Genomic DNA, 14949 nt, shown 5'->3' on the forward strand with positions numbered 1-14949 from the left:
TGATCATCAACCTTTTGGGTTAATTCAGTTTATTAAAGTGAGTAACAAGCGCTGACAGGCTTCATGTTCAGGCTGATACACAGTTCAACTGATCAATGACCAACAATGTCTTTGACCCCAAACACAGAGTGTTTCATTAAACCAGAAACAATATAATGTGATTGTTGATTGTTTTAACTTTTATTCATAAAATAAACACAAATTATTTTGTATAACTTGTTTTTAGTTTAAACCAGCTGAATTGAAATGATTTTAAATTCAGTGCAAGTTTGTCTTTTAATACTCTTTCGTAACACTTTATTCAAAAACAGCAATTAACAAAATTAGTACAAAACCAACACAAATAACAACAAACAACAACTTCTAGATTAAATAATCCAAAAACCTCCTGTACTCATAGTAAATGACTGAATGACTTTTAAAGCCCCACCAGTGATTTTCACTGTTCACAACATCACATCACAATAAGGCCAAGTCTTATTTACTTATCTTAGTTACAGCAGAGGATCACAGGCGCTGTGAAATAAAGAGTACAAAAATAAATTCTATTTTTCTATTCACATCGCAACACATTACTCCTGTATGAATGCACAAATATTCATAAATATCTACAGATATTAAGAATATAATTTGAATGATCAGAATAAGTTCTATTAAATACTCATATAAAACAATATGAGGACATTCTGCACTACAGCTGACGGCAACTCAAAAAAGTTACTCAAGTTTATGTACTGTAAATAAAAATAATGATACATTAAATGTATAGTGCGTTTCTAGATACTAAAGTCACTTAACAAAGGAAACAACAACAACATAAAATGTATCTGTGAGTAAAGGGAACACATCAGAAAGTGGAGGAGGAGAACAAACTTCTTTGGTGATTGTCAGCAGTTTTGAAGAGGTGAGTTTTCAGGGATTTGTTGAAAGTGGAGTAAATGTAATTTGTTTTAAACCGCCATTGTTGAGAGGCGACTTAGTGACGTCTCTGGGAAACTTTGTTTTCAGATCTTTCAAGCAATGATCTGTGAGTGTATTTCATTTTATTTTCATTTAATCAGTCAGTATTAGAACCAGAGGCCTGATGTAATTAAACAGAAGGGTTCAAATCTGAGGAGACAGAAACAAACTGTATGGACGTGATTGTATCACACAATCAGTGCGTTTACATGACACTCATAAAACCGAATTACTGCGTTAGTCTGACTATGATCGGATCTTTAAGATGCATGTATACACCTTTGTCTGACTAAAATCGGACCGGATCGGATTTCTCATAGTCGAATTACACCACGTAGATTATTCGATTGAAAGTCGCATTACGCCTGCATGTATACGTTTCCAGCGGATCGGATCGGACTTTGCGTTCTGCACAGGCGCGAGATTTTTCCCTGGAGCCGTGAGCCGTTAACACTGGTTGAAATGGATACAGCGCCACCCAGCGTACCGGGGTATGACATGCTTTCCGCCAGTAATTCGATTTTCTCACCGGCATGTATACTCGGATAATTGCAGTTGTCCGATTGAGTAGCATAGTCGAACTATGCCTGTAATCTAACTAAGCTGTGCATGTAAACGCACTGAATGTTTCTGTAATGTTGATGTCTGAATATGATGTGTTGATATATATATTGATACAGTGCATAACATTAACTTACCTTGAGTTCAGACCACTGTGAAGCACTTTGTAGCTAACGAACACAAGCACAGCAAGAACTACATAACAAATGAAAACTGCTAACGCTGTTCCACCCATCCATCCAAGACTCTCTCTGGTGAAGCAGTTCTCACAGAGTTTCTCTGAAACACATCACAAAGAGTTCATGGTAAATGGTCTGCATTTCTATAGCGCTTTTTCCAGTCTAACGTCAAAGCGCTGTACAACACATGACATCTTCACACACACGTTCACACACTGATGACGGAGGCTGCCATGCAAGGTGCCAACTGCTCATCAGGAGCAATTCGGGGTTCAGTATCTTGCTCAAGGACACTTCAACATGCAACTAGGGGGAGCTGGGAGTCGACCTGATGACCTTTCGATCACTAGACGACCCGCTCTGCCCACTGAGCCACAGCTGTTGTTCATGTAAAATTCAAAGTGTTACTGTAGATCATGGACAGCACACTGAACATAGAAGACACAGAGCAACCTTCAAAGGTGTCTAAAATATTGCAAACTAATAACACTTTAACAATTAAAATAATTTGATGAGTAAAACATCAAGACACAAAACTCACCACTGATAAACACTAAGGCCTCAGAATGAATCTGATGGTAAAGTTCCTCCTGAGTGACTTCACAGCGGTAGCGTCCTGTCTTGGTCACAGTGATGTTGATGGTAACGTAGTAACGACCTCCTCTCTCTGAGACCTGAGGCTCCTCAGCAGGAAGGATCTTTCCAGAGCTGTCCTGCCACTCCACTTTAGGTTCTGGAGAAGCTCCTCGAGCTTCACACTGCAGCAGCAACTGATCCTTTGTTTTATCAGGTGTGGTGATGATGGGCTTTGATGCACCTGTGAACATCATTAAAAAAAATACAATGATTGAAATGTAATAATGGCATGTTTTAGTGTTTCTACCTTCACTGACTGTGGCTGTATTCAAACCTGTTCAACCTCATTAAACCTCACATTCCACCTTGTGTATCACACTCTCAGAATTCAGGGAATTCAAGAAGTTAACTGGCTGAAGGGCTCATCTTTCAAATCCCATTAAAACTTTTGAAAGTATTCTACTTTCTCTAAAGCTTTGTTGCATCGCAATTATAATGGCTTAAGGAATGTGTGTGTGTGTGTGTGTGTGTGATGCCAGTTTAGAGAAGATAGTTAGTTGCATGCAGAGACCCTGAGTCTGTGTTAAGCATAATTCAACCAACATCAAATTAGCCGTCTAGGAAAGCAAATTACCAATAACCTCACCTGAGATCACAATAACACCCAAACAGTGAACAAACACATAAATTGAACACATGTGCATCACATCAACCAGAGTTTAAAGTCCTGTGCTTAGCCGTGCTATGCGATGCTATCTAAACCCAGTTCAACGATAGCAGTCTTTGAAGAAAAGGTGCTGGTGGTTGCAGGAGAAGGTTGGAACTCCAATGCTGAATGCTCTTCTTGCTGTGCAAGGTCTGATGAAAGTCGGCAGAGGAGGAAACAGTTTGCTCCTTCCTTTGCAGGGATAGCAGCTCGGTGCTAACTTGCTTGGTGTTCCTCAGATTGTGAAGTTAGCTGGCAAGCTTTGCGTCAAAGCTGCTGGTGCTAACTGATCTGGAACACCGGCAGGACCTTGTGTCGCCGCAGTGAGGAGAAGTTCTTTGGGCCTGTTGCAAATGCAGCTTGTAGCTCTCAGCAGCTGTTAGACCAGAAGAAGAGATCTTGAGGGCAGGCAGCCCCTTAAAGGGGGGAGATAGAGAGGAGCCCTTAAGGATAAGAAGTCGAAGGAGTAGAGAGTAAGAGAGGAAGAACAAGGAAGGCGCTGGAGTTTTGACTATCTGCTCAGAGGGGGGTCTGTCACCCTGACCAATAGTAGCTCAAAGCTGAATTTTGCACCTAGGTGTGAAGAATGGGGAATTCTGGGACACTGAGTTCAGTTCAGAGTCCATTTTGAAATCCACAAGCCGGACTGAAAAATATCAAGTGGACCAGAGTGAACGTTGTGTTGGTGTCTCAACAGCTGATAAACACTGCAGATGTAGAGATCAGTAACATCATCATAATCAGAACTCACCGCCTATTAGTCCTCCTGTCTTTAAAGATACCAGGGTAAAAATGCTTCAGGGTTACATCTAACAAAATAACTTTGAAGACTTTTATGGTTTTAAGAAGCAAATCAAAGCTGATTCCATGAAGTGATCAGCTGACATGATGTTGGTTGGTTCCTCTGCTCATGTCAACCTGCTGCACTGTGAGAACAACACGTCTACATGGAGTTACTGCATCAGAACCTTTGGATGATACTGAGGCACAGAGAGCTGTAGCACACCTTACAGGTACAGAGATCAGTGACATCATCACTCACCTCTGGTTTCTCCTGATCGGTCTTTCAAGATCCGTTCTGAAAGATAAATAAGAAGATTAGTTCTTGTGACATGAATGGGCGATTTTATGAACTTGTCATGTGATTGTCAACATGTTATTACTGGATTCATTTTACAACACGAGCAGAGGCGCTAATTCACACAACAAAGGTCACATATTTGATGAGGAGCTGCATTCTAAAACTTTCATACACGTATTAAATGGATGACAAGAAGTGTCAGAATCTCTCTTGAAATAAGCAGGAAGAAATAATTAGGCAACACTCCACTCAGCAGCTTCTAATTTCCTTTTTGCAGAGTTTTGCAGAGATGTTGCAGAGTTAGAAGATTGAAACCACAAGCAGCAGTTAGTGCTAGTTAGCTTAGCTTAGCATACAGACTATTAGCAGGGGAAACAGTTAGGATGGCTCTGTCCAAATGTAAAATCAGTCTCTAGTCACACTATGGAGCAGTACTTCTATGAGTGGGTCACTGTGCCTGAGAATACAACAAATTCACACTGTTGCACCTACAGGTGACCTACCAGAGTCCTGCTGCTGGAATATAAAACAAGATTACAGGCTGAGATTACAGGCAGACTGGTTAGAGAGCAGAAGAAGAGCTGCAGCTCCTCCACCAAGCAGACAGAGAAAAGGTCTTGGAGGCAGGCAGAAGGAAAACTTGCAGGTTATTGATTTATCAGGAAAGCAAGAAAATAAAAATCCATGAGAAAATATTTTTACATATCCACATTGAAACAAGTCTAGTGAGCAGACATGGCTGATCTGTTTTCTTTATGGTTTTTCATTCATATAAGAGCTTTTCCCAAAACAATCTTTAATGCAATATTGTGTTTTAATGGTGCAAATCAAAAAATCAATTTACTTTGGAGATTGGGACTCAATAGATGTTGATTAGTTTAAGGACCAATCACCGACCCCTAAAGATAAGGCTGGTGTCATTCTATATTTTTCCATCAAATACCATTAAAAAACACGTCATGTTTGTTCATCTCACAATATTCTCTAACTTATCTACTCCGGCAGTAACTCTCAGCCCCGAGCACACTGAAGATGTAAATCTTCAAAAAAATATTTTAAAATAGTTTCATTTTTAAAGAACATAAGGATCCATAACAAATGCACCAATTTATATTACTGGTCATTGGATGATAATAACGTTGAAGAGAGCCGATAATCTGAAGTTAAATCATTTTCGCTGAGTGCAGCATCTACACACTCAGAAGGTGGTGATACGAACCTTAAAAGCTACACATGAAGAAGAGTAGTGAGCAAAAATGTGGTCACCAGTGTCGATAGTTTACAGATATCAGAGAATCATAAGGCAATTGCAAATTTGCAATACATGTTCCACAGAAGCTCAGAGAGGAGGGAGAAAGTCTACAAGTTTTAACAAAAGGTGTGAAATGACTGGTTATCTTATCAGCATCCGTGAGAAGCAGGTAATTATCTGTTTCAGTATCAGCTGAAAAAATCAGTAAAAAAGATTCTGTAACTTCCGTAAGAATCAAACGTTTTCAAATGTATCTCTAAGTTAGAAAGATATTGTAGATGTAGAGAACATGACAACTATAAGAGATTATCAGGTGTCAACAGGTGTAACTGATTGTAACAGGAGACTAAAAGGACTCAGAAGAAACGACAGTCAAACCTACAACAACAGCTGGAGATCTTTTCATACAGCAAATTAACTGTTTAATGAAAATATTCACCAACAACAAGCTGAATGTAGAAGGTTTCTCTCAGTTGAAGTTGTGGAAAAATGCAGCTGTAGTTCCCGCTGTCGGCCATCTTCACATTCTGGATCTTTATGGAGGCGTTGCCTTTCTTCAGTTGATCTTGAAAATGTGACACTCGACCTCTGAACTGCTCATCTTGACCTGTGTGGCCGTTATTGGAATGAGAGCCTAAACGATATATGAACACCCTCTGACCATCTTTCTCCCAGTCAAAGATCTTTTCTACGATGTTCTCCGCTGTGCTGATCAAACAGGGTAAAACAGCATCACTGCCTTCTTTCATGGCCACTTTGAAACCTGGACATGAAAAATAAAGTAGATTTAATCATTATGTTCAACAGAGAGCTGTCAGGTGAAAACATTTGCTCTGAAACTCCAGTTTACAAGCATGTTACTTAGTAATCAAATTATTTATGTCGATAAATGTTCCTCCACATCACACCTACTGAAATATTCTCCCTCAGGAGAAGCTTTGATAAATCATTTTGTGTGACTAATGCAGCTTCAGCATTATTTCAGTGATGACATCATCAGACCTGGATGACCTGGATATGAAAACTGTGTTCAGAAACATTTGAAGAGAGATATTTTCTGATGTGTCTGGAGCTGCTTCTGACCTGCTGACCTGCAGGCTGACAGAACCTCACACTGTCCAAAGAGATATTCACAACGCTGGACAACCTGCAGCCTTTCTTTACACTCTGACTTCTTACTCAGAGAGGTTAGAGGTTAGAAACATGTGCATATTATCACACACACCATTATTAACGCAACACAAACACATTTCTCTACATTGCTTTGCAAAGTTGTGTGGGGGAAAAAACTAAAACATCTAAAAATACAATGCATTTTCATCGGCCACAGAGGAGCATCCTCTATGGCGCGTGGATAGTGCCAGGGTAACCCTACCGCAGGAGACTCTCGTGTGACATCAACGTCTGAACTGGCTGACGTCGCCAGTGCAAGTCGTCGTTGATAAGTACGTGGCCACACCTACGCCATAGTGCCCACCCCCCACGCACACATCGCACAATGTCAACTTTTTAATTCACATCAGTTGTGGTCTCCATAAATCGGTTCTGTTTGGCTTATACATAGATGGCCTATGTAAACTTTACAGTAGGCTACTCTCAGCACACGTAGAGGGCAAGAGTAGTTATTGGAAACCATCAACCAACCAATTAACAAGATTGTTTTTATTGGTTTTTTTTTTTTTTTAATCAGCATCTCATGTAGCCTGTAACATTTATTAAATAGGTCTACTTTATTCTGTCTATTGCATGTTTCCACCAGATTCATATACTGATTAATGGTAAATAATAATAAAATATACCGGACTGAAGAAAAAAAAAGGAAACACAGCAGGACTCGAACTCGTGCCGCTCCAGTAAAAATTGCAATGGGTATTTGTTGCAGAACTCCTACCAGGTGAGCTATTGAGGTAACAAATAAGCAAATATGTAGGGGGGTGTCCTTTTAAGCCACTGTCCCACATTAGCTGTTAATAGATATACTAGAGATGTGCTGCCCTCTATTTGCTTTGAGCACTTATAGTCTGCCAATTCTTACATGTTGCATCTTTCATCTTAAAAAAATCTGAGTGTGACGACATACTTTGTACACGACGTACTTTGGTGACGACGTGTGTTTCAGGCGTATATTTTGTTAGTATTTCTAACATACGCCATCGTCACGTCGCCGTCAATACACGTTCTTTCAATGCACTCGCCGTGAAGTCGCCGCCGGTGTCTCATCTGCCGTCCCATTCACTCCCATTCAAAAATCCACACGGTCAGGCGGTGACGGAAGGGGAGGTTGCTCCTTCTCCGTCTCCTGGTAATCCTTGCATTGGCACTATCCACCCGCCATACATCCTCAACCTTCTCAGAGGAGGAGGGTGCGTCTCCATTATGGCAAGCCGTTTTAACATTTAATAGCTGGACTGGATATGTATTGCAGATATCTGTAATTCAATTCTTCCTAGTCAAAAAGAACATTTCAGATATCCACAATGGCATTCCTCCTATCCACAACTGTCATTTCAGCTATCCACAATAACATTCTTCCTAGGACAAATGACGTCACTTTTGCCATTCATGTGTATTGGGCTTTCAATTTCAGATATCCACAATGACTTTCTGGATATCTAGAATGAACATTCTGGATATCTGCAATTGAATTCTTACTAGGAAAAACTGCCATTTCAGATATCTTCAGTCCAATTGTTACTAGTCATAATTTTCATTTTAGATATCCAAAATGAATAACTATTCCAGATATCCAGAATGTAATTTTGAATATCCAAAAATACATTTTGACTAGTAAAAATGTTATTATGGATATCCACAACTGAATTTTTACTAGTCATCATACGAATTGTGGATATCCGTAATGACATTTTTACTAGTCACAATGTATTTAAAATTACATAGTTATTCATTTTGGATATCTGAAATGAAAATTATGACTAGTAACAATTGGATTGAAGATATCTGAAATGGCAGTTTTTCCTAGTAATAATTCAATTGCAGATATCCAGAATGTTCATTCTAGATATCCAGAATGTCATTGTGGATATCTGAAATGTTCTTTTTGACTAGGAAAAATTGAATTACAGATATCTACAATACATATCCAGTCTAGCTATTAAATGTTAAAACGGCCACTAATACTTTTTAAGGATTTTTAGATGTCTTAAATTCAGTTTTGACTAGTACAATCAAAGTTGTAGATATCTTAAAATAACATTTCTACTAGTAAGAATGTTATTACGGATATCTTTAATCACCATTCTGACTAGTAAGAATACAATTTTGACTCGGAGAAATGCGATTATGGCTATCGAAAATGCAATTACAGATAGGAGTGTGGTTCGACTAAATTTTAAAACGGCTTGCCATATTCACTACCATTCAAAAATCCACACGGTCAGGCGGTGACGGAAGGGGAGGTTGCTCCTTCTCCGTCTCCTGGTAATCCTTGCATTGGCACTATCCACCCGCCATACATCCTCCACCTTCTCAGAGGAGGAGGGTGCGTCTCCATGGCCAAAAACCCAATAGTGCATTTTAACTGTCTTACCGTTTTCCTGACTGAGTATTTTCCCAAACGACGCCAGCAGCCACAGAAACACGACCAGACTCTCCAGAGCTGCTGTCGGTGGAAGTTTAAATCCCGACATGTTGTCCCGGTGACAGCTAACGTTAGCTCAGAGCAGAGATGTGTTTAGCTAGCGGCGGTTAGAGAAGCTGACTGCACGCGACCGACCGTTAACTGAGATATCTGAGCTTGATACGTTGCCCTGGTAACCACAGACTATGGCGGAGGTGCACGTTGTTCTCCTCTTAGACTTTAATATCAACCAATCATATAGAGCTTGACACGTTGCCTTGGTAACCACAGACTATGGCGGAGGTGCACGTTGTTCTCCTCTTAGACTTTAATATCAACCAATCATATAGAGCTTGATAGGTTGCCCTGGTAACCACAGACTATGGCGGAGGTGCACGTTGTTCTCCTCTTAGACATAATATCAACCAATCATATAGAGCTTGACACGTTGCCTTGGTAACCACAGACTATGGCGATCAAAGACTGGGATCATAGAAATAAAAGTGATTATAATTTCTGGGTGTGATTCTGAGACGATCTCTATTTTACAGACATTAAAACAGTTTGAATGAAACAATATTTCAGATACGTCAGATTTAAAAGCTTCTAACAAACAGACAGTTTACTGCACTGACAACTTCATGAATGGAGAGTAAAGCTGAATATTAATTGAAATGTGTTTGTTTCAGCTCCCATGTTCATGACTGTGACGAAGTCAAACCTCTGTGATCACATTTGGCTGCATTAAGACAACAGAGGAGGGTTGTGATGATGAGACGCTCCAGCTCTCACCTGAAGTCACTCTTTTCTTTCTCCTCATACCTGCTGCAACACATCAGTGATTACATGACTCATTGTTCCGAGGAAAAAGTGTGTGAGGTGTTGAACGTGTGTGTGTGTGTGCTGCACTCTACAATCAAGCGTTGCTCTCCTGATAATTCCGGTTTGGAATGAGTTGCAGGTCTCAGCTGATGTACGGTGCCGACTTTACATGAAGTAGACTGACACAACAGACTGTACTGTACGCCGTTAATGTGATTTGGGTGGTAGAGGATCTGTTTTTTTGCTCGCTGTTGCCGTGTCTTGTGATTTTTTATTTACTCGCACAGACCTTGAACGGCTCGCCGGGTGCTTTAGTTCAATGTGCCGTTTCAGGTTTGCTGTTGACGTTGTTGATGTACAGAGTTACTCCTTGCAACCTGGCAGGTGAAGTTTAGACAAAAAGGTCAGATTTTTCCACCTTCCAGCATGAAGGTCAGTTGGGTCAACGACCTACAAGTGGCCCTGGTGACTCTGTAAGGACACTCCCACACAGAGGTTAAGAGCCTGACGATGTTACACTTTGTTGTAAATAGTTGAAGTGGACAGTGAGGCAGAAAGTGAGCAATCCGCCTTTCAGTGCATCTCTGCAAACACAGCAGGAAGCAAAACACCAAAACACAAAAATCCACCACAGAACAACAACAGACTGACTGTTGACTCCTCTCCAGTTAGTTAGAACTGAAGAAGCCTCTAAACGTCTTCAGGAAACTGAAACATGTCCAGTTGTCTACGATTCAGCATTTAGAGTTACTGTGACCTGGATGACTGAGAACCTTCTGCAAAAGTTGGAACGTGAATAAAACAGAATGCAGTTGCAGTTATTTCATCTTGTATTTAATCAAACACTATACACAGACGAGATATTTCAGGTTCAAACTAATAAACTGTGTTGATTTCTGAGCTTCTTGTGAATCTGATGGCATCAACACGCTTCAAACTAGTTTGGGATAGTGGCAACAAAAGACTCCACAGTTTAGCTCACTGACAGCTTCATGAATGGAGATCACAGCTGAATGCAAAGAAATCCTCATGTGTGTGTAACAAGGCCTGAGTCTGTGAGGAGAGAACATGTTCCACACCTGCTGACGGCTGGTTCTTCTCAGGACTTTGTCAGTAGGATTGAGAACAGGGACTTGATCTTCTGCTGCCAGAGGTGACAGCTGCTGATGAGGTGGAAGCGTCTGACAGAGAAACAGCTCCATGTTTTATTTACTATCATTTATTTATTCTTACAGTTGGAGCGTTAACTGTTCATGCAGAACAAACATCTGCTGCTGCTGTTCTGCACCAGGTGTCTGTTTTCATCCAGCAGCCACAGGAAGTGAAACCTGTCAGAGACATTAGCGCCACCTGCTGCTGTTTGACTGAAGTGTGTTGAGCTGCTTCAGTTTGTGTGTCAGTGTGAATGATGACTGATTGTAATATGTGTGTGTTTGTTTCACACAGAAGAAGGGTGATGTTGTCTGAAACACAGAACTGACTGAATCTCTGTGTCTGATGAAACACTCTGACAAACAAAGTCTGCTTTCAGAAAACTTCAACAGATCAAAGTTTAGCTGCTCATCTCAAAGGAGCTTTATTATCTGATCACAGAAAGACAGCTGTGTGTGACCCACATAGTAAAAACTACTGACAGGGATTGTTCCTGTCCTCAGCTGACTCCAGACTCAGTGCTGACCGGAAATCATGACGTCGTTGATGTCACATAAAAGGGGGCGGGGCACCTGTCACTCACAAAGCATCCTGGGAATGATTTGATTCTGATCAGATCAATGTTGCAGATATAAATTGTTGAGCCGCTCCTGTATATCAGCAGCTCACAGAACTGAACCAGAACCAACTCTCCTTCACAGAACTTGTCAATATGAGCAGATGTACTGTGATTTTCGACCTTTTCCGAGTCCAGTTGGCTCTATGTTGGTGTTTGTGACATGAGACGATGTAGTTCACTGAGCGTTTTAACACATGAGATTTTACTTTAACAACAAAGTGCTAATTTTAATGACTTGAAAAATATCTTTTTAATTTACAAACATCATATATGTAGTTCATGACACAGTTCAAGCAGGTTTAAAAGTGTATTTTACTCTTGTCATCAACCACAGAAGAAGAAGGAGGAGGCAGAAGGAAGCAGAAGATGGAGAAGAAGAAGAAGAAGAAGAAGAAGAAGAAGAAGAAGAAGATCGGGCCAAACGGCCTTATGTAAAGCATTAAACTGCAACGTAGCTTATATAAGACAACAATAACTACTATTATTACTATTAATACAACGTTTCCTGTCTAATATTCACAGGATGACTTCTTTATTAAGTCGTGTTGTGAAACACTTCGGTTTGTAGCCGCGATACAACCAAAAGAGCAGAAGAAGAAGAAGAAGAAGACCCGTTGATGGCGGTAATGCACCAAACTGTTTTTGCTAACTGCTACACAACGCCAAGAAGAAGAAGAAAAAAGTAGACTTAACAACAACACACGATGATGTTCACCTTCAGCAGAGTAAGAACGTCTTCTGAGTGAGTTCAGCAGTAACAGAGAGAAGTGAAGGAACACACACTGGAGGTTAGTAACGGACATGTTCTCTGTGTTACTTTAACCCTCCCGCCATGGCCTGTAAACAAACCGAAGTTAACGGGGGAGCTTCGTCTTTGTGGATAAAAACGACTGTAACGTTTACATTCCTCCAACTACTTTAACGAGCTGTTTTTATACTGAAGGAGTTGAAATCTACGTGGAGTAGAAACAAGTTTAGTCTCATTATAATCTCGGTAGTAGATGAGACGAGTGTGAATGACTAACATGGTGGAAAGTCACTGTCAGAAGGAAATAGTGGAAATGTTTTATTTCTGGATATCTTCCTACTTGTTCTTAATGAATTAAATGCAATTTTAATGTCTTTCAATGTTATTTCATACCCCTGTAAAGCACTTTGAGTCGCCTTGTGTCTGAATGTGCTACACATATAAACTTACCTTAAAGGACCTTAAAGACAGAATAAGTTGTGATATAACAGAATGACATATTTGGATGATGTGCTTTATAATTGGGAAAAATAGGACAATATAAATACTGTGGAACCTAAAATGTGTTCTAGTATAACGTGAAATGAACATGACTGACTGTACGTTCTGTCTGCTGTGTTTTCAGAAATGGCCTCCAGGTTAGAGCAGGACCTTCGCTGTCCCGTCTGTCATGACATCTTCAAGCATCCTGTTGTTCTGTCATGTACTCACAGCTTCTGTCTGAAGAACTGGTGGAGAAAGAAACTGTCACGGGAGTGTCCGGTTTGTAGGACAGTGTGTTCAAGGGGAAAACCACCTGTTAGTCTGGTGTTAAAGAACCTGTGTGAGGCGTTCGTGTTGGAGAGAGACCAGAGAGCTTCAGAGTCTCTCTGCAGTCTGCACTCTGAGGAACTCAAACTCTTCTGTCTGGACCATCAGCAGCCGGTGTGTCTCGTCTGCAGAGACTCCGAAAAACACGCCAACCACAGGTTCAGACCCATCGATGAAGCTGCACCGCAACACAAGAAACTTCAGGAAACTCTGAAGTCATTAAGGGAGAAGTTAAAGGTTTCTGAAGAAGTCAAACTGGAGTTTGAACAAACAGCAGAACACATTCAACGCCAGGTGTTAAGCACAGAGAGGCAGATTAAAGAGCAGTTTAAGAAGCTTCACCTGTTTTTAGAAGAGGAAGAGGAGGCCAGGATGGCTGCACTGAGGGAGGAAGAGGAGCAGAAGAGTCGGGTGATGAAGAACAAGATGGAGTCTCTGAGCAGAAACATAGCAGCTCTGTCAGACACGATCAGAACCACAGAGGAGCTGAGAGCTGAAGACGTCTCATTCCTGCAGAACTACAAGGCTGCAGTGAAGAGAGTCCAGCAGCGCCCCCTGCTGGAGGATCCACAGCTGGACTCAGGAGCTCTGATAGACGAGGCCAAACACCTGGGCAACCTGAGCTACAACATCTGGAACAAGATGAAGGAGAAGGTCTGCTACACTCCTGTGCTTCTGGATCCAAACTCCGCTTTTCCAGAACTCCTCCTGTCTGAGAATTTGACTAGTTTGAAAAAAGTAGAGGAGCAGCAGCTTCCTGATAATCCAGAGAGGTTTGATTCTTCCTTTTATGTCGTGGGCTCTGAGGGCTTTAACTCAGGGACTCACCGCTGGGACGTCGAGGTTGGAGACAGTCCCGGCTGGTCAGTGGGTGTGTTAGCCGAGTCAGCCCAGAGGAAGGGAGCTGTAAAGTCGGGATTATGGGTACTGATGTTCCATAATGGTAAATACAAAGCACGGTCACGACCTGGTCACCTCACTCATGTCCCAGTGGAAAACCTCCGGCGGGTCAGAGTGGAGCTGGACTGGGACGGAGGACAGCTGGCGTTCTCTGATCCTGACACTAACACACACCTACACACCTTCAGACGCTCTTTCACTGAGAGGATGTTTCCCTTCATTATCACCGACAGCAAAGTGAAGATATTACCATGTGAGATCTGTGTTACAGTGGAACAGAGCAGTCGCAGATGAATATAATGTTAGAGTTAACTTTTCTGTTCAGAGACACTGTGCTTTCGAAAATGTTCTGATGTTGAATGTTTTACACAGCTTCCTTTTGGTAACCTTCATAATCTTCAACAACCCAGGCACTTTATAATTTAAGTGTTGTATTTTATGTTGTGGGACAAACTGCAAGAATAACCACAGAACTTATTTCAGGCAAATACCCAAAAACCAACTGAAAAACATTGACATTGAGGGAAGAGGAAGTACAAAGATCTTTACTCAGTCTGGGTTTTAAGACTCATTTCTGTGGCTCTATGTTGACTGTTTCTGTCCCCACTGGGAGCATGACTTGGTATTTGCCATCTCAGGTGACCAGTGAAGTGACTCTGCCAGGTGGGTTCCTCATCCAGATGTGTCAGACACTATAGTAGTACCAGGTACCTCACTTCACCAAAGATAAATATGTAATGACAGAATATTTTTGTCATTGAAGCGATTCTGGTGACAGCTCTCCAGCTAACCATCTACATGAGACAGCCGACTTCTGGTTCAATATATCTGTTCTACAAATATGTTTTAACTTTGGTTTGTTGAATTCCACCTCTCCAACAGTTAAAAACTTGGAAAAAATATTTATATAAAAGATGTTACTGTCAGATTAGCTGTTAATGGCAAGTGGACATGTTTGATTCACTGTTATGTTGCCTTCTGTCTTTGATTAAAGACGTTAATGCCA

At 41.0% G+C, this 14949-nt stretch overlaps 2 protein-coding genes across 3 annotated transcripts; one reads left to right on the forward strand and one right to left on the reverse strand.

Annotated features, from left to right (window-relative positions):
• Window positions 1-9183, reverse strand: LOC115583265 (butyrophilin-like protein 1). Of its 2 annotated transcripts, none has more exons than XM_030419925.1 (6): window positions 8863-9183; window positions 5755-6078; window positions 4031-4060; window positions 2242-2523; window positions 1659-1800; window positions 1-516 (listed from the first exon to the last, which is right to left on the reverse strand). In XM_030419925.1, the coding sequence occupies exons 1-6, from the start codon at window positions 8960-8962 to the stop codon at window positions 495-497; spliced, it is 900 nt and encodes a 299-aa protein (XP_030275785.1). In that variant the 5' UTR covers window positions 8963-9183; the 3' UTR covers window positions 1-494. The 2 variants fall into 2 exon arrangements, with proteins under 2 accessions (XP_030275785.1, XP_030275784.1); XM_030419924.1 differs by having other exon boundaries at window positions 2242-2517; window positions 4025-4060; window positions 8863-9176.
• Window positions 9184-11878: 2695 nt separating this feature from the next.
• LOC115583243 (nuclear factor 7, ovary-like) lies at window positions 11879-14949 on the forward strand. The gene is made up of 2 exons (XM_030419878.1): window positions 11879-12273; window positions 12859-14949. The coding sequence occupies exon 2, from the start codon at window positions 12861-12863 to the stop codon at window positions 14235-14237; it is 1377 nt and encodes a 458-aa protein (XP_030275738.1). The 5' UTR covers window positions 11879-12273; window positions 12859-12860; the 3' UTR covers window positions 14238-14949.

Source organism: Sparus aurata, chromosome 6 (genome assembly GCF_900880675.1).
Source record: "Sparus aurata chromosome 6, fSpaAur1.1, whole genome shotgun sequence".
Taxonomy (NCBI): Eukaryota; Metazoa; Chordata; class Actinopteri; order Spariformes; family Sparidae; genus Sparus; species Sparus aurata.